The sequence below is a fragment of the Vanessa cardui genome, chromosome 9 (assembly GCF_905220365.1).
Source record: "Vanessa cardui chromosome 9, ilVanCard2.1, whole genome shotgun sequence".
NCBI lineage: Eukaryota > Metazoa > Arthropoda > Insecta > Lepidoptera > Nymphalidae > Vanessa > Vanessa cardui.
Genome location: NC_061131.1, coordinates 1008072 through 1035779, shown reverse-complemented (window position 1 = coordinate 1035779; position 27708 = coordinate 1008072). Strand labels below are relative to the sequence as shown.

The 27708-nt window shown below is 33.6% G+C and overlaps 2 protein-coding genes across 6 annotated transcripts in view; one reads left to right on the top strand and one right to left on the bottom strand.

Annotated features, from left to right (window-relative positions):
• Positions 1 to 27708, bottom strand: part of LOC124532647 (tyrosine kinase receptor Cad96Ca) — an 89842-nt gene that overhangs the window by 25011 nt on the left and 37123 nt on the right. For 3 of the 5 annotated variants that reach the window (XM_047107672.1, XM_047107671.1, XM_047107675.1), the window contains exon 2: positions 10612 to 10839. In XM_047107672.1, the coding sequence (XP_046963628.1) occupies positions 10612 to 10669 (58 nt within the window). In that variant the 5' untranslated portion in view covers positions 10670 to 10839. The remainder of the gene's footprint in view (positions 1 to 10611; positions 10840 to 27708) is intronic. The other 2 variants (XM_047107673.1, XM_047107674.1) reach the window with 1 other exon arrangement.
• LOC124532646 lies at positions 6792 to 10239 on the top strand. The gene is made up of 2 exons (XM_047107669.1): positions 6792 to 7096; positions 7331 to 10239. Exon 2 carries the CDS (start codon positions 7343 to 7345, stop codon positions 9497 to 9499), a length of 2157 nt encoding a protein of 718 aa, XP_046963625.1. The 5' UTR covers positions 6792 to 7096; positions 7331 to 7342; the 3' UTR covers positions 9500 to 10239.

The following is a 27708-nucleotide window of genomic DNA, read 5'->3' as shown; positions in this document are numbered from 1 at the left end:
TCCAACTCCATTCAAATCTGCAGAATATTACATTCATAAAAATACACAACATAAATAATCACCAATGTATATAATTTGGTACTGATCATCAACAGCATTTATTGTGTTCTGATTTGAATGTCGAATGAGCAAGTGTAATCACAATTTTTACAATTTATAACCGACTACTAAAAAAGGAGGGTAGCAGTTAGACATGTATGTTTTTTTTTGTATAGGTTGGCGGACGAGCACATGGGCCATGATGGAAAGTGATCACCATCACCCATATACAATGACGCTGTAAGAAATATTAACTATTCCTTACATCGTCAATGTGCCACCAACCTTGGGAAATAAGATGTTATGTCCCTCGTGCCTGTAGTTACAGTTATTTTACATTGTTAGAATTTAATTATATTTGAGTATGATCTATTTAAGCAAGCACGTGTGCATAATTTCGTCAAGTAATATCGAGATAATCATTTGTAATGTAAGTAAGGTAAACTTCAACTTAGGGTAATCGTAAGTTTCATTAAAATCGCTCTAGTAGTTTCTTAAATATATTTTTTATCTTTAGTTCACTAGCTAGTTCTAATTTTGAAGTTTCTTTATTCTATACTAACAATATAAATGTGAAAGTAACTCTATCTGTCTGTTTGTTTGTCGCTCTTTCACTACCAAACCACTGAACCGAATTTGATGATATTTGGTATGAAGGAAATTTGAACTCTACGGAAGGACATAGGCTACTTTTTTATCTAACACATGACAACAAAACCCCGCAATAGCGAGCGAAGCCGTGGGCAACATTAAGTTATAATAACTTAGTAATATGTGCTATTAGTTTTGAGAACCAGACCAAGACAATAATGTACGGCTGTTTAGCAATGCCTTAAGGCGTTTGAATCGAAAAAGGTTGCTGATTTATTTAATTCTAAGTACTTACCACGCAATTCAAGCATCTAGATACAGTATATTATAACAAAATTGGAGTGTCTGTTTGTAATACTAAAACAGCCCTTTTTTACTTAATGGATTTTTATTTTTACACGGTACATATACCAAAATCACATTTTTTTACAATCTTTGTCGGTCTTTCTGTCTGTTTGTCCCGGCTAATTTCTGGAACGGCTGGACAGATTTGACGGGACTTTCACTGGCAGATAACAGATATAATAGGGAGTAACTTATGCTACAATTTTTTTTTATTAAATTCAAAAGCGTACAAGGTCGCGGGCACAGCTAGTTTGGAATAAAAACGTTCGCACTTTCTATGTTTAAGCGACTCTCATTGTGCTGAAGTTATATAAATGCGCTTCTAGAAAAAAGGTTGAGTACTCCTTGGTATTATAAATCTTGCTTAAGTGATTTCAGCAGCTGTAACTTAGGCAATGGGATTATAGTTAAAGCTGAATCACAATGAACTATTCCAATCCTGTTCTAATGTTTCCAATATATTTAATTTAGTTAAATAGCTCATATAATAATTAAACGACAATCCATTTCCAAAATATTTATAATATATAGAACTGATCATTAATAATTTTTAAACGAATATCATGAAGTAAATAAGCTTAATAATATTTTACATATAATGGAATGATAAGCTATTTATTCCATTCCAAGGAATAAACTAAAATAAATCCAACTATGTGCGAGTGGAAGGGTTCTGTACTGTTATCAATAAAAACGGCAAAAAATCATATCTGTTGAATAAGAGCTCCAAATCAGCAGTGATAATTTCATTAACCCTGATAGTTAGACTAGATTTAATATTAACTCTAAACGTCTTGAAATTTCGTTAACATTCAAAAGGCAATTTATGGACGAAACCATCAACAAATATTTTTTAGATCAACCAATGATATCGCGCCATTTCAAGGTCAAATTTGTTTGTTTCCCTTTTCCACAGAGGTTTTATATGATTGTCAATTTAATGCACAAATGACAAGATTTAAAATGTTCACCGTAAGATTTATTTTATTATCTGTATTTTAATACTGAAGACAATTAAATTTAAACTGCCTTTAGGTATATCATAAAGTTGATTTAACAACTGAATCTAATATTCGTTTTATGATTGACGTTTCATTTTAATGTTTTATGGAGGCGATATTTAATAACTGCGCTATAGGCCAGGTTTAGACTATTTGAATTATAACGATCGTTTTATAGCGTAAACGAATTTTAAACAATGACGTTCTTCGCTCTTATTGCATTTTGACATTATAGAAAAGAGACAGAGATATTTTTGTCAGGACGTTAATAATTTTTACAAACAATACTTTAAATGGTTCCGTGTTTTAATGGTTTATATTTTTGTTAGAGAGCATAAGCATTACAATAAATGTGACAGGCTTGACGATGTCAATAAAATATTATTAATAATTAAAAACAAATAGAATAACACAGATCGAAAATATAGTACGATACAATTTAGATGTCGCATCGGCGAAACTCGTAAAACCGATCACATCCGAATTAAAAAAGTACGCTATCCCAAATTATCAATATTTACACAAACGTAAAGATTTTTACACAAACGTTATAACTTGTAATATATTCGTCAATTTGACACGTCGATTTATGTACATGCACTTGACTCTAAAGCGACAAAAAGCGACGAATGGCGCGATAGGGAGCTATTTCTATTGGTTGTGTAAATCGGCAGTAATCGGTTTTATTGAATTTGCCAATGCTATATCTAAGTTGTGTCGTAATGTACTGATATATATCTATGATACAGTTATATTTAAAAAAAAGCTGAGGTTTCAAGCTAAATATATATAATGCTGCGCCCACATTATGTTAATTGTCTAAAGTTTACTTACTACCGAAACAATTATATTTCGGACGACTCTAAAGCTTTTAGCTTATTAGTGTAATCCTCTCCTACCTAAGAGCTACCTAAGAGTTTCACAGTAGTACTTAAGAAAATTTTGTGGGTTTCTGTACATTGTTTCAGATTGGATATACTATTTAATAATTATGTTACATGTACAACTTTAATACAATCATATAATGGTTTTGAAGCAGGTAATATATATGTGAAAAGGTATACTTAATGTGACAAGGTTGCGTACACTAAAAATTTCTAAAATCTAGTCTACTAGACTACGACTAGACATGAATAATAAAAACTATATGTTAAATAAATTATGTTTAAATTGAAAGAAAAAGAAAATTGAAGAATCATAAAATTCACACTTAAACAACAATTCCAGAGAAATTATGTTCTAAAAAAAATCATAAAAGTTGTTTAATATGATTTAATTTTAAAGTTTCACAGCCATGTCTTTCTTATAAAAGCGCAGCAAAGCCTTTTTGTCAGAAACAAACACCGCGCAGGCGAAGCTGGGTATACGCTGGTTGACTTTTAATAATTTAAAACAATTTTTTTATAAGCACTTAACAGTGGAATTAAATTGTAAATTATACTATTTTATTAATGAGAGTTCTCGTATATAGATATGTAAGTAGTCCTTACTTATAGCGCGATCTTTGTGAAAGTTTCTAGTAATACCAACTTCTATTATATCAACATGTGTCGACGACATATACACAACCTTGTCATCCCTATAATTTGACATGACGTGCGAACGAGACAGAGGATAGCGACATGTGACCTTGATATGGAAGGAACCGGGCCACCGTGACATGTGTGAGTTGGATTGTACTAGGGCTGCAGAAACGCATAGAGCTCTGCTAAACACAGAACATAATGGCAAAACGATTTTATATCAAGGCGTTACGGTCGCAAATCGTTTGGTCTATCTAAAAAAAATCTAGTCGCTACCGAAGTAATTCACACGATCCGTTTTATATCTTATTACTCATGTTTTACGGGTGATTTTCATTTGAAATTAATTGTAATGAGTGGATTCAATTTTCACCTGCAGCTGTGTATGAGATACGCAAACATATTTCCCACTTCACTAGTTGTAAGAAGTCATAAAAATTGTTCGAGTGTAAGTCGGACTCCGGAATCGAGATTCCTAACCATTCCATTACCTGTGAAACAATATTATTTACTGTTTCGAAGAACTAAGTTGATTTTATTGAACAATATACATTTCAAATATGTGATATATATTCATCGATGATATCCAAAATATACTTTATGTTAGCTTTTTAAACAACGGACAATTTCAATGGGATGGATATATGTATTTTGGGTAACACAGTATGCAGATTGAAAATGATTTAACAGTTGATTCTTAAAAAACTATACTTTTTAAACAAAAATTAAAAACTTGATTAAAAATCGAAATGTAAAAAAAAACATCAACATTTAAGTAATTAATTAATTTGATTAGAATATAAAAAACGAACTTCAATATATAAATACGATTCACATAAATATGTATGTTTAATGTTCTGACATTCCATTTTTTTTTAACTATAAAAAATCAATTAAGGTAATAATTCTGTATACCAATGTTTTATATTTATTACGTGGATAGCCTTCGAAAAAAGATTACAAAGCAAGTCCCAGACATCTTTACAAGAATTAAATAGTGAATATTAAATTATAACCAATGTTTAAAATTTATTGGAACCATTATTACCATTATATAACCAATATTAATTACTCAGCTTGAATCTTATAAATATCCGTGAAATTATTTAGTTCAAAATAATACTTCCGTACAATTTATACGGCTCACCTTTGAAATACAAATAACCGATAATCCGTTTGAAATAGAATTTGCTTGCTAATACTACCAATTTAAAAATATAAGCTCCATCGTTTTACTGGAATCCGCCTATAATTCTGTTGTAAGATTTGACCCAGTCATACTACTAGAACCACATATATGAAAACATACTGTTAAATAAGTTTTTAGTGGTGGTAGGGCTTGTGCCTGTCTGGGTAGGTACCACCTACTTATCAAATTCAAACTCAAATTGCTATATTCAATATAGAAGTATTACACTTTCTTATTGATGGTCAATTTAAACAGTACCACCGGCTCGGAAAAGAAAATACCCTGACCTGAGAAGAACCGGCGAAAGAAATTCAGTGGTTTTTTTTGTCTCATTTATTATATAAACAATTTAAATGAAATCAAATAGCCAGGAGGCGATCGTTTCATCCCAAGGTGTGCTATCAATTATATCATTTATTCTACCAAACAACACTACTCAATATTGTTGTGTTCCGGTTTGAAGGGTGAGTAAGCCAGTGTCACTACAGACACAAGGGACATAACATCTTAGTTCCCAAGGTTGGTGGCGCATTGACGATGTAAGGAATAATTAATATTTCTTACAGCGTTTCTGTCTATGGATGATGGTGACCACTTATCATCAGGTGGCTGATATGCTCGTCCGACTAAATCCTAATCCATAAAAAAATCTACAATATTAAATTTATCTAATACTTTAAATAATACAGTTGTTATTCGTCAAGTTTAAAGTAATTTACAAAAAAAGCTTTATGGGAATATAAAAAAAAGATAATAAAATTATACGTAGGAGTAGAAAATGAAAAAAAATATTAATATCATAATATAGTTCAAGTGCTTTAAGCTCAGAGACATGGTGTCATAATCAAGCTTAGCGTTAGAAACTTTTAGCGATAAGACTTAAAATAACTATGAAATATTAAATTCATCATAACAAAAAAGATAATTCTGTAAGACAACTGGAAAAAATTCACCAAATGGATAGATATATCAAATCAAAATATACTTTATTCAAGGTGGATTTATACAAACACTTTTGAATTGTCATTTAACAACTATATTAAGTAAACTATATAGAAACATTATTATATTGAATTACACAAATACAACGTCAAGGGACAACGTCGGGTGAAGAAGACTTATAGATAAAGATCAAGCACATATAATACATTTATAACACATTCATATACACTACAATATGTATAAATACCCTTGTTACAATCTTTTCTACTTTTATTTATCACCGGAGCTAGTAATAATGTGATTTTTAAATCCGGAGTGTAAAGTTACTTCGTTACTTCGGGCGAAGCTGCTTCTAATATTTGTTTCTACAAGTTAAACTAACACCATTCATTCGCTCACCATTCAATTTTCATTAAGCAATATCTTGTATTTTAAACTATATTGATGTTATTTCAATAAAGAACTCGAGGATTTTCTTACAAAAACTAAGTCCATACGTATAAATCTGCAATCGTAATTCCGTTATATTACTTCCTTTTTTGTACACATAGCTTGCGACAGTGCGATACAGCTTCTATTTTAATCGTGACTTCTCACCTTTTTGCATTTATGCTGCCTTAGTACATCGTGGCACTGAATATCGCACATCAGAAACTTGAACCTGTTTCCCTTTTCCACATACCAAAGACACGGTTGACTGAAAAGAGAGGCAACATATGCCTTATTTACATGTGATCGTCCCTAACGCTTCGAACACGTCAATGACTTAGACACGAACCTGTATGCCGTCTCTTTCCGTTTTCACATTTACTCGTGTGCGTGAATGAAATAGAAACAGGGATCATAGAAAAAGTTTATCTGTGAATGTGTGGACTGGACTCTGGACGCGTGTGCCACATACGGATCGCTAGAATAGACTTGCTGGTAACTCCTTATATCCTAGTACTTTCTAAGAACATCTAATGCTTGGCGGAATTCTAATACTTGATAGTAGTGGTTCTAGTTGAAGTCTAACTCGTCATTACCATATAAATATGTTCTTAAATTAATTTCGTTTTTGTATTAATAAAAATACTATTACTTAATTACTTAATAATCATAACGAATGAATTAGAAGAAAAAAAAAAGTTTTTAGGATTCAAATAATTAATAAGTATGCTTTATAATATCGTCGATGCGCGTGCAATACCGCTGAAGAGCAGTTTGTTAATACCGCGTAACAGCAAAAGGCGCAAAATTGAAATATCTCGCCAATGGATTCATAACGCGTATTGGCTTGTAGTGGATTAGACACATTTTGAATTAGCCAATAAGGAACCTTGATTTTGACATCGCAACAATACCGCGGAACAGCAGCGCGTCTGAAGTTGGCAGCAAGTCCGCGTATTTACCGAACCGGCGAAGAAGTTACAACGCGGTTAGGGCGTGTTCCCGATTACGACTGTTTTACCGTGGAAAACCCCCATGTAAGTATGTTTTTATTGTTTAACGTGTATGTTTATCAATAGTTTAAGCTTAGGTAATGTAGCTTCGTGTAATTATTTAATTATTTTAATGATTCTAGCAAACATAACCTCCATCTTGTAATTACGCGGTTTTAAAACTTCATGATTTGATAAAATTTTTCATCTACGCGGTATTTTATTCTACAATACTAAATTTACAATACTTACATACTAACATACTAAAATTATTTTTAGGTGCAAATAATAATGGAAAATCAAGACAATCATAGTTTTCCTTTTGAAAATGCTGATGTTGCCGACGACGTGATTTCATTGAAAGATCTGTTAGAAAGGCGAAACATTTTACTGAAAAAGAAAGAGGAAATAATAAGAAAACATAATGACCACAATCAACCACCATTGCAATCAGATTCAAAACCTTCGTCAGATAATATATTACAGCAAGAACAAAATCACGATATAACATCCGAATTTAATACATTTACAACACTTTTAAGTACTGTACCAACACAAAGAGAAAATAAAATTACTCCTCTTGAATTGAATGTTAATGTAGTAGAGCACAATGACGGACTTGATTTTTCGTCTGACGATTCTGTCGCAGATCCTTCTTATGTCGCCCTCTCAGATATAACAAATTTAAAGCCTTTATCGCCAGAAAATATGGAATGGTTCCCTGAAAGGGAAATAGAAGAAAAGTCGAAAACAAACAAAAAAAAGCGCAAAGGGGATCAAAAAAATTGGAAAAGGATGAAAAATAAGCGACAGAGAATGTTAGGAGAAGAGTACATCGGATTTAAAAAAGATGGCTTTAAATTTATACAAAATAATCCTAAACCAGCACGAATAATGGGTCCAATATGTATGTCAATGCGATGTTTCAGTGGAAAAGCTATGTATTGTTCGAAATTAACAGAAGAAGTCAGGTCAGAAATTTTTAAAACCTATTGGAAAATGAGTTGGCAAGAAAAGAAAATGTACGTATCTTCAATGGTGGATCAGATTCCTACCACCAGGAAAACTAAAGGCTCAAATTCAAGGCGAAGCGATACCAAAAAATATTTTTTAAAGGTGAATGATAAAAAGGAAAGAGTTTGCCAAAAAACATTTCTGGAAACATTAGGTATAAAAGAATGGACCGTTAGATACTGGCTAGGAGAGAAGATGAATAAAAGTGAATTTGAACCTGAACAAAGAGAAGTAATTGTCAAAGAACCCAAAAAAGATTTAGCTAAAAAATATTTGATTGCTCTACCGAAGCTGCCGTCTCATTATTGTAGACAATCTTCCTCGAAATTATATTTGGAGCCCATCATACAGTCAAAGTCGCAATTGTATCGTCTTTATGTAGATTACTCAGTTTCAAGAAATGAACCGGTGGCTTCAAGAAAGGTATTTGAAGGTGCTTTATTTGAAGAGAATATCGCAATATTTCAACCAAAAAAAGATGCATGCGACCAGTGTTGCGCTCACAAAGCAGGCAATATATCAGATGCGCAGTATACCAAACATATTGAACTAAAAGACTTAGCCAGAGCTGAAAAAAGTTCTGACAAAGAAGCAGCACAGAAAGGAAATATACATGCAATAACAGCAGATCTTCAGGCTGTAAAACTGTGTCCTTGCCTCAATGCCAGTGCCCTATATTTTAAAACAAAACTAGCCGTGCATAACTTTACAGTCTACAACCTGGGGAATAATAGAGTCACGTGTTACTGGTTCGACGAAACGGTATGCGACTTAAAATCGACTACCTATGCTACATTATTTGTGGACTATTTGACAAAATTAATAGATGATGATCCCAAGGATGTCGTAATATTTACAGATGGCTGTACCGCCCAAAATAGAAACAATATTGTATCGAATGCATTATTGCGTTTAGCTATGGCCAAGAACATAGTGATAACTCAGAAATACTTGGAGAAAGGCCACACGCAGATGGAAGTGGACTCAGTTCACTCTGTGATTGAGAGAAAATTGAAAAATAGAGAAGTGTTTTTACCCTCTCAATATGCGACTATTACGAAAGAGGCAAGGAAAGTACCAAGTCCTTATGAAGTTATTACACCAGATTTTACTTTTTTTAAAGACTTCGGTCTTAAAGACTATCTGATTTACGAATCAATCAGGCCTGGTCGTGGGGCGGGTGATCACTGTGTCGTTGACATAAGAGCACTCAGGTATAATCCAAATGGTACAATAGACTATAAGCTCCACTTCTCACATAACTTTACGCCTTTGCCTAGAAGACCAAAGAAAATACTTTCAATAGATAGTGTGCCTTCACTTTATCAATCTAGACAACCAATAACCACCACAAAGTACCATCATCTGCAGGAGCTCAAGAGTGTCATACCAAGAGACTGTCATAACTTTTATGATAACTTGCCTTTTAAATAATGTTTCTAATATCCTAAACGTTGTGATTCATTACTAGTTTCAATTTGAGTTTCAGATTATTTTGTTACTTTATTTTTGTTATAGTGTGTAAGTATAATAGTTAGCGTTGATAAGAATAAGTGCAATGGCAAAAAAGTGATGTTTAAGTAGATCTCAAAAAATAAGTATTGACTTAAAATTATGCTGTAATTTTAAGAAAGAATATTGATTTGACATTCCAAAGATAGTGATTTTTGGATATATAGTAAAAATGGGTATTGTATTTTCATGAGAAGGGACCGATCTCACTCTGGAACATAATAATAAAAAAAGGTTTCTTTATAATTTGATTATGGATATTATATACTTAAGTAGTAAAAATAATTGTTTATCAGATAAGTTTTTTTAAGAAGTCTAAACTTATATTTTTGAAGTTATTTTTGTTATTTTGTCGTAATAAATTAATTCTTTCAATAAAATTTTTTATTTCAACTCCGCGTATTTGCTAATAATAAATAGATTTTTCTGATATTTAGTGCTACAAAACCGCGTAAGTGACTTTTCGCGGAATCTAAACAAGTTATGGTTGAATTTACGTCATTTTTTTACAGAGTAAGTCACGAAAAAATTACTACTTAGTTTAGTCAGTAAAATATAGGCAAATGACTAAGATATCCAGTTTTTTTCGCCTCCTGTAAAATCGTACAAAAGCAGTTACGCGGTATTAACAAACTGCTCTTTCGCGGTATTGCACGCGCATCGACGATATGATATTTGTAAACATATTTCAATTATGTAAATAATACTTGAATATATCAATAATATGTCCAATGTACATTGAAGAGGCGAGTGGGCCCAGTGGATAGAACGCGTACATCTTAACCGATGATCGTGGGATCAAACCTAGGCAAACACCACTGAATATGCTTATTTTGTCTAATTTCATAAAAATTCTGCCACATGTGTATTCCACTAACCGGTATTCAAAGAGCGTGGTGGAGTATGTTCCAAACCTTCTAGGCAAAGAGAAGCCTTAATCCAGCAGTGGAAAATTTACAGGCTGTTGTTGTTGTACATAATATATTTTACTTTCTAAATTAATATAGAAAATATAATTATCAAATCAAACTTACCCAGAGAAATACATCCTGCTATAAGGCCAATAACGAAAATCATTGTATTTACAATCATTGGTCAGTCGTGTTTAAGATATATCTTGTCCGCCGTCGCTTCATTTGTTCTGAGTCAGATAACCACATCACAAACACATCTAACTGTATTCTTCGATCACTTATACAAATTTATGTACATTTATTTACGAATAAAATAACTATTAATTTTCACTTCATTCCCCGCACTACCTGAAACAAGTTAAAATAAAGTTAGCATTATTGTAATAAATAGTAATAAATATAATATTAGATTTTAAATTAGTAGTATACAGGATATTTTTTTTTTATTTGGTGGAGCTCGATATTTCGACATTATCTACCATTGTCTAGTTCACGAGATTCTCGCGCTCCATCAAACTTTAAAAATATTATTTTGTGTCTAAAATAGCAAATAGATCCTTCAGGATTAAAATAATTTGATTTTTTTTTAACTACTAATCGTAACGCTATTAAGGAAAGCATAAGGACCTTGTGAAATTAAACATGTTGGAAATTAATTTTTTGATTAAACAACTCAAAAAAAGTACTTTTTTATATAGGTTGGCGGACGAGCATATAGGCCACCTGATGGTCAGTGGTCACCATCACCCATAGACTATGACGCTGTAAGAAATATTAACTATTCCTTACATCGTCAATGTGCCACCAACCTTGGGAACTAAGATGTTATGTCACTTGTGCCTGTAGTTACACTGGCTCACTCACCCTTTAAACTGGAACACAACAATACTGAGTACTGTTATTTGGCGGTAGAATAACTGATGAGTGGGTGGTACCCAGACGGGCTAGCACAAACCCCTACCACCAAGTAACCAACCATATTAAACAAATAACAACAAAAGTGCATCTTACTAACAAGAATGTTGCTTATATTTTTGTATATAGAAAACGTAATGTCTAGTTGCGGTAAACCTCTGACTTTCACAAGAATTCGTTCGAAGTGATTTCTATTGAGGCGAGTGACACGTTAAAACTATTACAAATCCTACTGGTATTAACTAATTTAACGGTATTAAATAAATAGCTAAACAATATGAACTCAAATTACTTTTTATATTATGTATACTAATATATTGAGGTGTATAATACGTTATTGTTCTCTCAAACTACGCTGCTGGATTTGCATTTTAAAGACCAAAACTTTAGGAACATCATAAAGTAGAGCTGTGGATACATATAATAAAATTGGAGTGTTTGTTTGTTATATTAAACCGTGTTTTGCTCAATGCGTATGTACACGGTATATGTATGTATGTTGGAAATTTGTGAAGTTCCAATGTACCATCATGAGATCATCATCATATCAGTGATATATGCATGAAATTAGTTCTTCGCTTGAATTCGTTCGCATTTGAAGACAAAATTTCCATAATTACAACTTTAAAATTGAATAAGCTACATAACTATATAAAAATCGAAAATATATCGTCTATGGCATTCTTTGTTTCATCAAAATGGGTTCAATAATTTAGCCATGAAAGCGTAACAGACAAACGTATGTCTCTAAACTAAATTGTCATTTTTACTTTTTATTGTTATTTTCTTATCGAACATTTAAATCGTGTTTAAAATAATATAAATAATCTTTATATTTCATCTTCCTGCCTTATCCCAACTTTACTTGGGGCCATATACATATCTTTTTCAACCATACTTCTCTTTCTGACATCATCTCACAAGTTATATTCTCTCGAGCCATAACATCTTTAACACAATCCATTCATAAGTTATTTTTATAAATATATATAAAAACAAACATTTAAAGAGTATATGCGTTACTACATAATATCATATTATTATCAATGATATTACAGACATGAAAATGGCACGATACATCAATGTCATATATCAACACCAACAGTAATCGTCTGTCATAGAAAAATTTATATTACGACACAACTTAGACGTAGCATCGGCATTCGTGAAACCGATCACATCCGAATTAAGTACGCTATCCCAAATTATCAGTATCTATTTCTTATGTGAATATGATATTTAAACAAACGTAATAACTTGTAATAATATATGCCCTAATGCATTCGTCAATTTGACACGTAGATTTACATACACTTGCTTTCTCGGGTTGACGCGAGAATCTACAGCGACGAAAAGCGCGATAGGGAGCTAATTCTATTGGTTGCATAAATCGGCAGTAACTGGTTCTATTCAATTTGCCGATGCTACATTTAAGTTGTGTCGTACTATACGTTCGTGATGTTGTATCATTATTACTTAAACAAATGTATGATTATTCGAATTCCATTGATGATATAATCGCTAATCACTTATTGACAAGCTATTGTATCTATTTATATTGAATGAAGACAAGAAAATTGTTTGTTATAAAAATTTTAGTGGAGTTTCATTATGAAATTACTACGTATAGTCTACTGTGTAACGGACGCCCCGAGCTCGTACAAGTAGGATACACATCATTTTGAAGTGATATTGTAACCTTTCAAAATCAAAATCAAAAATTTAATTATATAAAACCATATTAAGTGAAGCTATAACCGCTTCGGAACGTAGATTCTACTGAGAAGTACCGGTGAATTCAATAGTTAATCTCTAACATTTAAGATAAAAAATTATGTTAGTTTAATCCAACTATACATATAGACACATACATATAGTATGTAATATAACCTGCCTATTTCTTAACATCTATGTAATATTGTATTCAATAATGCATTGTGATTTGGAACATGTCTGCATATCTATTAAAATTCGAGTGTCTGTTTGTAATATTAAAATAACTCTTTTTTAACTCAACGCATAAACGATACATATATCAAAATAACATTTTTTTCAATTTTTGTCGGTCTGTCTGTTTGTTTCGACTAATTTCTGGAACGGCTGGACCAATTTTGACGTGATTTTCTCTAGCAGATAACTGATATAATAAGGAGTAACTTAGGCTACAATATTTCTTTTTTAGTTAAATTAAAACGCGTACTAGGCATGGCTAGTTAATAAATATGTTTCAAACCACAGCTGCATAGACTCTAGTTTTGACTGTGACATGTCGTACAGACGAATGATATACAAAATATCTTTCTACAATTTCGAACGCGTCCCCGATATGATAAAGTAATTACAATAATAAAATTTACATGTAATAATAATTGTATTCAAGATAGCTTTCTGACAATTTACGATCGTTTGCTTATAGCTGATTGTTAGTTTCTACTTAGTTTTATAGAATAGCTCTACATTGAGCACATTTTCCTGACTAGACTTTTAAGTCTATACCTTCATAACATAGTATAAAACAAAGTCGCTTACCGCTGTCTGTCCCAATGTATGCTTAGATCTTTTAAGTTACGCAACGGATTTTGATACGGTTTTTTCATAGATAGATTGATTGATTCGAGAGGAAGGTTTTTGTATAATATACATGAACAATATAGTAAAGAAACACTGATAATTTTAGAAATTTCTAATGTGATGTCGTAAATAAATTCTGTTGTATATTTAGTATCAGTATTGCAGCCGTGAGAAGCCGTAGCGGATAGCTAGTAATTATAAGTAATAAAGGGTAATAAATCGTTGGTAATTCTAGATTGTTTTGAAGTCTATGGTCAAGTGAATCGCTCAAGCTGTTGCATAGCTTGAGCGATCCACTTGACCACCAGTCCACGACCATTAGATCGTGCCGTACTGCTTTCACCGAAGTCGAACGTACTTAATAGATAATTTTAAAACTTTCGTTTTGTTGGAATTTATAAATTAATCACGTTCTTTAGATATTAAAAAAGAAATATATTTTATTTATGATTATAACAGTGTCCATATAATTTAAGTGTTTTATTATGTACTTAGATCATTATTTCAGTAATAAAAGATATAGCTTAAAAACTTTAATTAAATTCGTTATATTTTATTTAACATTACAACCGTTTATAGTTTTAATGTGATTATATGTATACACTTGATTTTTTTGAAATGAACTTTGTTGTGTATTATTAGTAACCTTAATAGTATTTTAAATGTTTTAATTGTAGATATGTATAACTGATATTGAACTTAATAACATATAAAATTATTAAGCTGTATATAGCTTACTAATTTTATACAGTCAGTACAACGCCACTACCACTTAACATCAGGTGGATTGAACTTATATTAAGTCAAAAAAAAACATACATAGTTCATCGGAATTTGCTCATGGCATTCTGATGCGAATATAATAAGCATAAGGTTACTAGAACTATCTTATAAATTATATTCTTACAAATATTTCTCTAAACGCTTTTAAAACTTTGGATATCAATTTTGATGCATTGCTTTTTGACAAGCAATCTTAAAAACAATATTTTTATGTTCCATTCCATTGTTTTACCTGAACTTTAAACTCAGTGTTGCTTTCGGTTGTTATTTTCCACTATTATTTAAATAATTTGTTATTCAATAATAATTTGTAAATATATCAATAAATCTGAAATTAATAAATCATTTATATTTTTTATAAATATGTAGAGCGTTAAGTTACATTATTTATTTTATTTGTTTTGAAAACATTTCGGTATTCATATACCAATGTTCAATACCACATCTAACCTCAAAAGAAAAGTTTCGAGTAGGCTTCAACGCGTTTCTCTCGTGATGGATTGCGGCACAATAATTAGCATTCATTGACGTCTCAAATAAATTAAGTACAGTTTGTTTGCGCTAATTAATTTTCGAAATAATTAACTATGCGGCTTCCTTTCATATCGTCATTAAGTCTTCTTATTCTCAATGAACGCAAAGATATTTTTATCCATTCAATTATTCATTATAGAAAAAAAATCAATAAAGTAATTAATAGAGCCGAGAGGCCCAGTGGTTAGAATGTGTACATTTTAACCGATGTATGGGGTTCAACCACTGTATATTCATGTGCTTAATTTGTGTTTATAATTCATCTTGTGCTCGGTGGTGAAGGAAAACATCGTGAGGAAACCTGCTTGTGTCTAATTTTAAGGAAATTTTACTACATGTGAATTCACTAACCCGCATTGGAGCAGCGTGGTTGTATATGCTCCAAATCTTATTCTCAAATTCTGATTTTAAGTGAAGCTGATGCAGACTTACATTTTTTTTCTTAATATGCATAGATTAAGCGTGCCATAAATAAAATCAGAACTACTACTACTTCGGGGACAGTTTCAAAACAAACTTTCGAATAAAGCAAAAATAGACTTTCGAAAATGCGGCTTTAATACGTCATGCGGCATAAACTACAAGGTACTACCCTCGAAAGAGCTGTAATCGACCTCAGTAAAAAACTTTGCAAAAGAGCTATTATATATCGTACATCATATGATATCACATCATATACACAAATTTTGAGTTATTCACCTATTTATCGCGCACATACATAATGTAAATTTAAGACTTATGTCGTTTTCATACGGATACCATCATCGGAAAAAAATAAAATTAAAATAGGACCCCACGGTAAGAACCTTTAAAACAAAAAAAAAATTATCAAAATCGGTCCACCCAGTAAAAAGTTATGAAGTCACAAACATAAAAAAAAAAATACAGACGAATTGATAACCTCCTCCTTTTTGAAGTCGGTTGAAAAGGAGAGGAAGCGAAGCATTGGAAAATTAACATTTTTTAGTTTGATTTAGTTGTTATTATTATTTTTATTATTGATAAGGTTTTAAATTAACATGGTTCTTTTTATCATTACAGTTATTTACTACGGGATATTTACCATATTTTTTATTTTTATCCGTTGTAGCTCGATATTTCGACATTATCTACGAATGTCTTGTTCTCGAGACAGTCTCGTATTTATAAGGTATAAGTAATCATTTTGAGTAACTACTTCTAAAAGGCAGGCGAACTGTCAAATTGGCTACATATTAATCAGTTGTTACCACCATAATGACGGCAAAAATGTTAAGCAATACTCAACTTTGGGAAGTTATGAGTTATGTCACTTGTCCCTTTATTATGCTGTCCGTACAATAATCACTTCATATTAATACTAGTTATTGAGATGGTTATTTAATTATCAAGAAAACACTCAAGTAGAGAGGTAGGCGAGTAGAGTTATCCCACTTGGGCAAATTTCATTACAGGCGCTGAAAGCAAATCTATAAATTATCCCGGAGAAACTTATATAGTACGGGCATGTGAGTTTTCGTTTATTGTACATTTTTTTTAATAATTAATTAGTATTTAACTACGAAAAAGTATTAACGATTTTAATATTCTAAATCAATTAATTTTAATGAAGCACATTAATTGAAAACTAATGATCACTTGTGCATACTTATCCTATTGTATAGGATAAAATTGATAGTGTATAATATTAACGTTATTAATATTATTGTGAAGAGAAGAGAGAGATAAAAAATCTCTTTTTGGCTTCACTGTACTCGGGAAAAATTAATTTGAGTCTGTGACAGCTAATACAGTCGGTGACAGAATGTTTTATTTGTATATACACTTTGGAATATAAGAATAAATTCTAAAACAATAACGAAAAGTATACTATCTATAACAATAAGAAACACATATTTTATAATAGAAATGGGAGGCCACTTAGCACGCAAGAATATAGAGCTCAAACCAGAAGATGCAGCGCGTTCGAAGTAGGTTTGAATGTTATTATACAGGTAGGTAAACTTTGCATCTTCCCTCGCTTTAAATTTACCGTTTCGTTTGTTACATAAGACTAAATACTTTAAAGAAATATTGTAATATCAAAACAAAAAATATGTTAGGTATATTATTTTGTATTATAATATAGGTAGATGATGAAGTGGTCACCACCGAAACGCCGAAACGCAAAGGTAATTTATGAAATATTAACCATTTCTTGCAATGCCAATGCGCCACCAACTTTGGGAACTTAGATATCCCTTGTATCTCTAGTTACATTAACTCTTCAAACTGGATCAGAACAATACTGAGTACTGCCATTTGGTGGCAAAATATATGATTGGATTGAAACCCAGATGCACAAAGCCGTACCACCAAGTAGATAACTACTTGGTGGTACGGCTTTTCAATGGAATTTATTCATAACATCCTCCATTAATATATTGTTTTATTCCACAAGGACAAACAATAAGGAAAATATGCTATGATAATATTGATTTATTAATTATATAAAATTATTTGCTGTATAATGCTCGTATGTATTCATACGCAGCTATAATAATTGTTTATACAGCAAATATCATAGAGATTAAATAACAAGATGCATTGACTATTGATTTTAATTTACATCAGTGTAAATATTGTAAATGATTAAATTATTTTAGTATATTTATGACAAAGGGCAAAGGTCGGTGAGGCTTACCTTTAAAGTGACCTCTTTGGTTGACTGTGATATTTTTGTAATGGGTAGGTTTACGTTCAAACCACCTGATTATATCAAAAATTAGAAATCAAAATAAACTTTATTCAAGTGGGCTTTTACAAGCACTTTTGAATCCTCATTTAACAATTAAGTGAAGCTACCACGGGTTCGGAAATTCTACCAAGAAGAACCGGCACGAAACTCAGTAGTTACTCTTTTTCAACATTAAAAAAATACAATCACATTAGTTAAATACAATTATATGTGTATGTAATGTATCCAGCTTGAAAGACAACATGTATTAATTCCACGCATTTCTGTCATCTTCAAAATCTTATATCGAATAATATGCTTTTTTTACCGATGTATTTTTTGCAAACGATTTGAATTTACGAAACGGCAAAGTTAAAAATGTCTGTGGAATTTTGCATTTCAGCATTGTATGAAAATCAGTGTACCATCAATCTCGGGCATACTTAATCTTCAAATCAGAACAAATGATACTAAGTATCGCTGAGGTGGTAACACTTGATAACTAAGTGGTACATACTCAGATTAGCCAATACACGAAGCCCTACCATGTAATATCTTAAATAGTTGATTTAACAATATACAAACATCACAACGATCTGGATCACTTGTCACTGAAGATCTTCATCAGATACAATATGGATCCCTCAGACTATACCTAGGATATATATATATACATATATATATATATATATATATATATATATATATATATATATTTGCAAAATACCTCCAAACAAACTGGATCAGTAGGTTTTGAGAAAGTAATAATAATATAGACATATATATAAGTCGAACAGCGAACGTCATTTGTTGGTGTTAGTTAAAAAAAGTACATTTAACAAATGAAGGGCTGTTTATTCGTATTAGTGTGAGTGTGCTCAAATCACACATGAGCAGAAAGTTTCTCGCGAGCTGCGAGCATGCAATTATATTTCCATTTCAGAAACCTCACGCGATATTTGTATTTCAAATTAACGGAAAGAATATATAATTCACGAATTAAATATTATGATTTTCTGTATTTTCAGTTCGCAAATATAGTTTCTCCAGCAATGTTAAGTAAACATTAAAATAAAAGTTTTGGCGCGAGAGCTTGCAGCGTCCCGTGAATTGCTTGTGATGTTTTTTATTGTTCGTAACTAGGTTTGTGCTGAGATGGCCCAGTGGCCCAGTGAACGCGTGCATCTTAACTAATGATTTCGGGTTCAAACCCAGGGAAGCACCACTATATATATGTGCTTAATTTGTGTTTATAATTCGTCTCCTTCTCGGCGGTGAAGTAAAAAATCGTGAGGAAACCCGCATGTGTCTAATTTCATCAAAATTCTGCCATATGTACATTCTACCAACCCGCATTGGAACAGTGTGGTGGAATATGTTCCAAACCCTCTCCTTATTAGGAGAGGAGGCTTTAGCCCAGCTTTGGGAAATTGAGGGACTGTCATAACTAATCTTATATTATTATAGAGAGATTTATTTTTGAATATTCAAACGATGTTATTATAACAAGGTAAAATTACTGATTGACGCTCATCGCTTTGCTCAAGTTTTAAGAGTTGTTTGTTAAGTATTAAGCATAAATAAGTAGAGTATGTTTTTTCTTCATACTTAATTTCATCAAATTAGAATCAGTGGCTTGCAAAATAATAATTACTTTCTCGTGCACTTTATTCGGGAAAAGTTAATGGCGAAATAGCGCATACAGGAATATGATTCACATGTAGTCTAGATATCGATAATCTTTAGACCGTGTGACCTAAAATATTGATATGCCAGTAATTTTACTGACTCACTCAAGCTTCACACACTACAATACAGTTAATAAACTGTTACAGATTCTAGCTCACAGGATTAATATCGTTTTCCAAAGAATATTTAGAAGTAAAATTGAAACGGTCGCACATCTTCTTATGACCTGAGCTGACCTTGAAATGTTTCCGGTCGTATTCGATTCGACATACTATCTTCTTGTGAATGAATGTGAAAATGATAGCACACAACTTAGATGTAGCATCGGCAAATTCAATAAAACCGATTACTGCCGATATTTTTTTTTTTATATTATTTTTACCTTTATTGCCTATTAATTGCTGAATGGTACACCTATTTGGGACACGCCATATATGTTAAGTGTAATATAGTATTTTTTTTTTGTTTCTTTTAACCCTTTTTTATTAATGTTTTTTTTAATGTTTTTTCGTGTAAATGTTTATAGTAATTTAAGTTGTTTTTTTTTCTTTGGTTAACTTTTTTTATTTATTTCTAATTTTGAAGTAACTTATAGGTATATATTTTCTATAATTTTTGTACGGTCCCAAATAAAAGTGTCTTTCTTTCTTTTCTTTCTTTGGTTGGCGGACGAGCATATGGGCCACCTGATGGTAAGTGGTCACCACCGCCCATAGACAATGGCATCGATTTGCTCTACTGTATCGAGCATTGCTGGTTCTTGGTAAACATATCATTCGTTGATGTTTAAAACGCCGTTTTATAAATAAATATCATAAATTATTCTAGATCTCGAATTGTATCGCGTCAATTTGATTTCAAATAGAGAATTCCTTGACCACTTTATTTCGATTCGATATATTTATGTATTGTATTTCTCTGTTTTTCAAATCAAAATAAACTTTATTCAAGTAGGCTGTACAAGCACGTCGATGGGAGGATCGTCCGGCATCGAGTGGGCTGCGGCGTTCCACAGGGGTCGGTCCTCGGCCCAATTCTATGGAACGTCGGTTTCGACTGGCTCCTGCGGGCTCCCGTCCTTCCCGGGATGGGGGTGTTGTGTTATGCTGACGACACTCTCGTCACGGCGATTGGACGGGACTTCCGGGAGGCGGCTCGCCTTGCCGAAGTCGGAACGGCTCTCACCGTGGACCGCATGGGAATGCTGGGCTTGAGGGTCTCCATATCCAAAACGGAGGCCCTCCTCTTTCACGGTCCACGAAAAGGACCCCCACGAGGGGCGAGTATCACCGTCCAGGGGACGGTTATCAAGGTGCAGCCCCAGATGAAGTATCTGGGCCTGATCCTGGACGGTCGATGGAGCTTCGGGCAGCATTTTGTTCATCTCGGCCCAAGGCTCATCAACGCCGCTGCCGCTCTTGGTCGCCTCCTTCCGAATGTGGGAGGGCCGGGGTCGCTATGCCGGCGTCTTTATTCCGGCGTAGTGAGGTCGATGGCGCTGTACGGTGCCCCGATCTGGATAGACGCCCTCACCGCTAAAAATCGGGCTCTGCTGCGAAAGCCGCAGAGGGTCATAGCGGTGAGAGGCATCAGAGGGTACCGTACGGTGTCGTGGACTGCGGCGACACTTCTCGCGGGCGATCCACCCTGGGAGCTCCAGGCGGAGGTGCTCGCGGAAGTGTACCGGTTCCGGGTCGAGGCGAGGGACCGCGGCGACCGTCCAGGGTCGGCGGAGATCGGGCGGATCAGGGCTCTAGCCCAGCAAGCCCTGATCGCCCGATGGCACGAGGATCTGGGGACTCCCACGGCGGGCCTAGCGACAGTGGAGGCGATCCGTCCCCACTTGAGTCGCTGGGTCGAGAGGAAGCACGGCACACTGTCGTATAGAATGACGCAGGTACTTACCGGACACGGATGCTTCGGTAAGTACCTGCACGGGATAGCGCGGCGGGAGGAGTCACCCTCCTGTCACGAGTGTGGTGCGCCAGTGGACACGGCGTACCACACCCTGTACGAGTGTGCTGCGTGGGGACCCCAGAGGCACATCCTTGCGGCGACTATGGGCGGAGACCTCTCGCTACCGAGCGTTATCAACACCATGCTCGGTAGCGAGGTGTGCTGGTCAGAGATGCGCTCCTTCTGCGAAAGTGTCATGTCGCAGAAGGAAGCAGCGGAGCGGGAGCGGGAAAAAAATGCCGCCGCTGACTCGCTCCGCAGAAGACGACCGGGGAGAAGGAAAAGGCGCTACGCGCATCTTCTCCCTCCGCCTCAATAGGCGCCGTAGGGACCAGGGGGGGTCCCAGTAACCTGGGAATCCCCCCTAGCTGTTGAAGGCCCGTATAAGCGGGCCGACCGTCAGGGCGTCACGGTAGCATGCGTAAGCGATCCCGTGGCGTCCGCCGAAAGACGGAGAGGGTACCGCTGGTTTTTTAGTGGGTAAACCCGGTGTGCTTGGGCGCACTCGGCGTTCAGGGCTCCGGGGAGTCCCACACACCCCCCCACTTTCCATCACGTGGGGGAAGCGCGCAAAGCGTTTTTCCAGCGTAATAAAAAAAAAAAAAAGGCTGTACAAGCACTTTTGAATCGTGATTTTACAATTAAGTGAAGCTACCACCGGTTCGGAAAGTAGATTCTACCGAGAAGAATCAGCAAGAAACTCAGTAGTTACTCTTTTTCAACATTTAAAAAATACAAAATCAAGTTAGTTAAACCCAATTATTTAAATTAATATATCCTGCTTGAAAACTAACAGGTATTAACTCCACGCTTTTTGATTATCTATAAAATCTTGTACAGAAATGTCTTTGTACCCTCTTAATATATTTAGGGATAAAATATAAATAAGTGTAATAAATGTTAACACTGATTCGGAAGTCACTGGCCCCTAAGATACGGGGACTTCTAGTTCAGAGGTACAAGGCCTCTTTGAAGTACTAACAATAAATATTTGTTTTAATTTGACTCCGAAATGTTGTTTATATGGCTTTTTTTTTCGTGGTTATATAATAGACTATAGGAGATTTATTATATTAGAAGAAATGAGCTGGGATGGCCCAGTGGTTACAAGGCGTGCGTGGTTAGAACGCGTGCATCTTAACCGATGATTGCGGGTTCAAACCCAGGCAAGCACCACTATATATATGTGCTTAATTTGTGTTTATAATTTATCTCGTTCTCAGTGGTGAAGGAAATCATCGTGAGGAAACCTGCATGTGCCTAATTTCATCGAAATTCTGCCACATTCTCTTCTTCTCCTTAATGGAAGAGGAGGCCTTATCCTAGCAGTGGGAAGTTTACAGCCTGTTACTTTATAAATAAAAGAAAACAGTGTTTTATTTTTTACTTAACACTTGTATTTATCTACGAGATCTCATCCACATTCTTACAAATGCATTACGCTGTGCCGTGGGAATCAAAGTCGAAGATCTTTTATCTGTGTGATTCAACTTAATCGTTTATATTTTTTTACATTTTGACGTTATTTCTAATAAACATTTATTATTGCCATAAAACAGTATCGCGGTGTTATTTTAACGCCGTTTTTATATCAACGTAACAAAAGCCTATTTCATGAGACTTCAGTATGAGTTTATTAGATTTCAGGTAATGACTTTTTATAATACTTTTTTATATATTTATGAAGAATAAGCCTCCGTACTTAAGGGATGTTTGAAAGGAATCTGAAGTTAATATATTTAATTAAGGTAAAAGTATTTATAGGATGTTTATGTAAAACATATTTGATCCAAATATGATTTAATAAATCATTTTTAAATAGTTACGAACTGTTTCACTTTTACTGTCATTTTGAATCAAACTTTGATTTCAAATGGCTTAAGGAAAACACTTCTGACAGGTTCTGTTTTTATACAGCACAAATAATGCTTGCATTTTTTAAAAAATTTTTCACGTTGTATTGCATCATCAAATAATATTTAAATGAAAATATTGCATATAAGATAATAATAAACAGGTTTAATAGAAAACATGCACCTCATATTTATTATTTGTACATGCACATGATTATTATGAAAACAATTTAGTATTTAAATTTAAATTTAGAAGGTAAATAAATTAAAAAAAATACCACAAACATTATCTACCACTACACGCGCCCGGAAGTGGCAACACCAAGGTCTCAAAAGCCCAAAAACCCGGATCTCTTAATCAGAACTAATATCATTGTTACGGAAAAGCCGAGCTATAACAATATAATGTCACGTGATTATTGCACGTAATACGATTGCAATTACATTGATAATACATGCATCCAATAATAGTTGCATGTTTTTTAATCATAGAATAGAATTCTGTTATAATCAGGGAATTCGCATACCTTTTAAGAAATGGAAGGGAATTTATCGTATAAAATTATAAATATAAAGTTTATTAGTATTTATTTTAATACATAAAAAACTACGAATAAAGATGGCAAAAGCAATGAAGCCAATAGTGTGCCAATAGGACACATATATCCTCTAGATCTAGCCTCTATTATATATGGTATAGGTGGAAAATGACTACCAGTGGCACGGACATCCCCAGCACCAAAGGGATAACAGGGGCGCTGCCTGTAAGAAATGTGTACGCTTTTCTTAAAGGTTATCAATCCGTACCGGTTCAGAAAGAAGGCTCATGTCACTCTGACGTCAACACGGCTTCCAATTATTGTTCTTATATCTAATACAAGCTGCTTATAATAGAGTTTTCAAAAATTGAATTGTAAATTATGGATTTTATTTATATTGTCAGATGTCAGATACAACTCTGCTACCGAGAGTACAAACTCTTTTTATATAATGACAACCACACTGCAAATAGTTATTAATACTAATGATGCGAACATACACAGAGGTTTAATAGGGTAAAAAAACTCATTATCTCATCCCAAGAGCACAATTTGTGAGACCAAATGTATGTAAATGCATAGAGAAAGTCTTAATAAAAAAATACAGACGAATTGATAACCTCCTCCTTTTTGAAGTTGGTTGAAAAAATTTTGTTTGGGCCTTGTATTCTAGCTTGAAATCCATGCTTAAATAGAAATGTAAAATATAAAACGACAAATGTAATAAAGTTGAATGTAAAATAAGGCAACTGTGAGCCGTGGATGTTGTTAAATTAAATATATAAAAAAAACAAACGCAGGCGGTTGTAAAAAAGTAACCACTCTGGTCACAAAACGACCAAGGTCACTTGTAAATGTTCGCTTGTTGATAGTGCTGTGTACTCAACTCATCGAATATTCCACCGCCAAGCAACAGTACTGTTGTGTTCTGGTTTGAAAGATCCTGTTTAACTACAGGCACAATACACAATAAAAATTTAGTTCCTATTGTGGCACATTGGTGATTTAAAGTATGGTTGAAATCTCTTATACCATGTGTATCAGCAGTAATTAATAACCAATCAATGTTATCGAGATAAAAGAAAAAGGGAAGCTATACAGCTGTCTCTTTCTTTAAGAATAATGTATAATATGCTTATATTGGCAATGTATTACAAAACAATCGCTATTGTATATAACAGGTAAATAAGTAATAAAAAACTGAATAAAATCTAGCAATTAAGTTACACAAGGGCACCGTCGCTTAGTAAAAGAAGAAAAAAATACAACTATAGCAAAATAAATTCCAATGTTGTCAGACAGAGTGCCAGCTGATTGTATTCCGTGCAGTGTATCTTTTCTACTTAACCTACACAATGAATCGACCGTAAATAAACGGGATTAGGAAGACGTATTTTTTTTAAACTATATCACAATATATCTTTCTCTATATTTTTCGTTATGGTACCTATAGTTTGGCAAATGGACTACTAATATAATAATAATGGTAAGTGTTTACATACCATACATCGTCAATGTATCACCAACTTTGGGAACTAAGATGTTACGTCCTTGTGTGTACTGGCTCACTCACCTTTTAAACCGGAACATAACAATACTAAGTACTACTTGGCGATAGTATATATAATGAGTGGATGGTGCGGACTCGCACAAAGCCTTACCAACAAGTTTCCAAATACTTTATATTTGGATCAATATCAACGGAAAAATGTGAAACATTACAATTTACAAATGCGTGCGTGAGAAAAGATATAAAGGTGTATTTTATTATTCACTAGTAGACGCCCGCGGCTTCGCTCGCGTTTTAAGGTGTTCGTTGTCTAAAGCAGCTATGCCCTTTCTTGGAGTTCAAGTTTGCTTCATACCAAATTTCATCAAATTCAGTTCAGCGGCTTGGTCGTGAAAGAGCAACTGATATATAGACAGAGTTACCTTCACATTTATAATATTAAATATAGATTTGATACACGATAGGAGTGACTTCAAGAGATATTTCCTGTCTGAAGAAGTTATATACACCGTCTACTTCCTAAATCACCAATTCCTATCCTAACGGCTGGACCGATTTTGACGGGATTTTGACGGGACTTTCACGGGCAGATAACTTATCTAATAGGGAGTAAATTAAGCTACAATATATTTTTTTCTTTTTTGTTGTCGCAGCATGCGTATGTAATAAAAAAGAAATTTTTCTATAAATTCTGGGTCAGCATCTTCAAATAACAAGTTTAATTTTCGAACATAGAATACGTACGTAAATATATTCTAATAGCTAACATCGTAATTAGATATGTATGAATATAACGAGGTGTCAGAATCGATTCGAAGAATCGATACTGGGTCAATATGAACTAGAGATGGGCTGGATTTGGATTAACCGAACACGATGATCGACCGGCCTTTCATTCCATACTAAAAGTTGTTAGATTTGAGCACTTTAATTAGTATGCAGGAGGATTTTAATATCATTTATATAATCTTATGTGTCACATAACATATCGGAGAGAATGACTGATTTTTTATCACATAGTAAGTTTAGATATACTCGTTCCTACCTAAAGAAGTCATATGATTGGATGAATAATAACAGTTATAACATATAAAATAATATACATTAATTTCAGTTGAAATAGTGCAAGTAGGTATTTTATTTTACTTTTCACTTTTACATTAAATTCTGTTAAACCGAACGTATAACAAATATTGGCTTGTCCATACGAAAAATCGAAATGTATTTATATATATATAACTTAAATTTATATGTGCTATGGCATATTATTATCAATAAACAAAAAGGTAAATTGTGAAGCCATTCACAAAACCATTCAACCATTCACCTTCTAATACTTAAGGTATAATGAGTCGTTCACCCGTGAATCCAGAATGAGACATTACTAAATATTACTATTTGACGGTAGAGTATAGACTAATCCATATCTATCCAGGCGACCTGGCACAAAACTCTACCACCATAAGAACATAATATATCTATATAACAATGTAATTCAGATTGGTTGGTTATGCTATTGGTTGGCGGACGAGCATATGGGCCACTTGATGGTAAGTGGTCACCACCGCCCATTGATAATGGCGCTGTACGGAATATTAACTATTCCTTACATCGTCAATGTGCCACTAACCTTGGGAACTAAGATGTTATGTCCCTTGTGCCTGTAGTTATACTGGCTCACTTACCCTTCAAACCGGAAGACAACAATACCATGTACTGTTGTTTGGCAGTAGAATATCTGATGAGTGCGTGGTATTCACCCAGGCGTGCTAGCCATATGATTGTTATTTTGCGATAAAATAACGAATATCAAAATTTTAGCCTTTCTAATTACTTGAGATAATAATAATCATCATCATAAAATATAAGATTTTAAAAACAAATGCTTATAATATATCTAGTTACGTTGAGGAACAAGTGGAACGTTTCTATATATGTTTAATCAATTTGTTTTAAGCATTAATAAATTGGTTAACGCAGTTTAATCTGAATAAATTATAGATTATTCAATGATGATTCATATTATAGGTATTCGTGTACCTTTTTATACTGAAGAGCGAGCGAGAAATATCAGCCAGGATGAATCAGAATACTTAAATCTTACGACATAATATTAGGTGCGAGCCAAGTATTGAAATTATCCACAAATCTATCAGCCATGCCATATTTGAC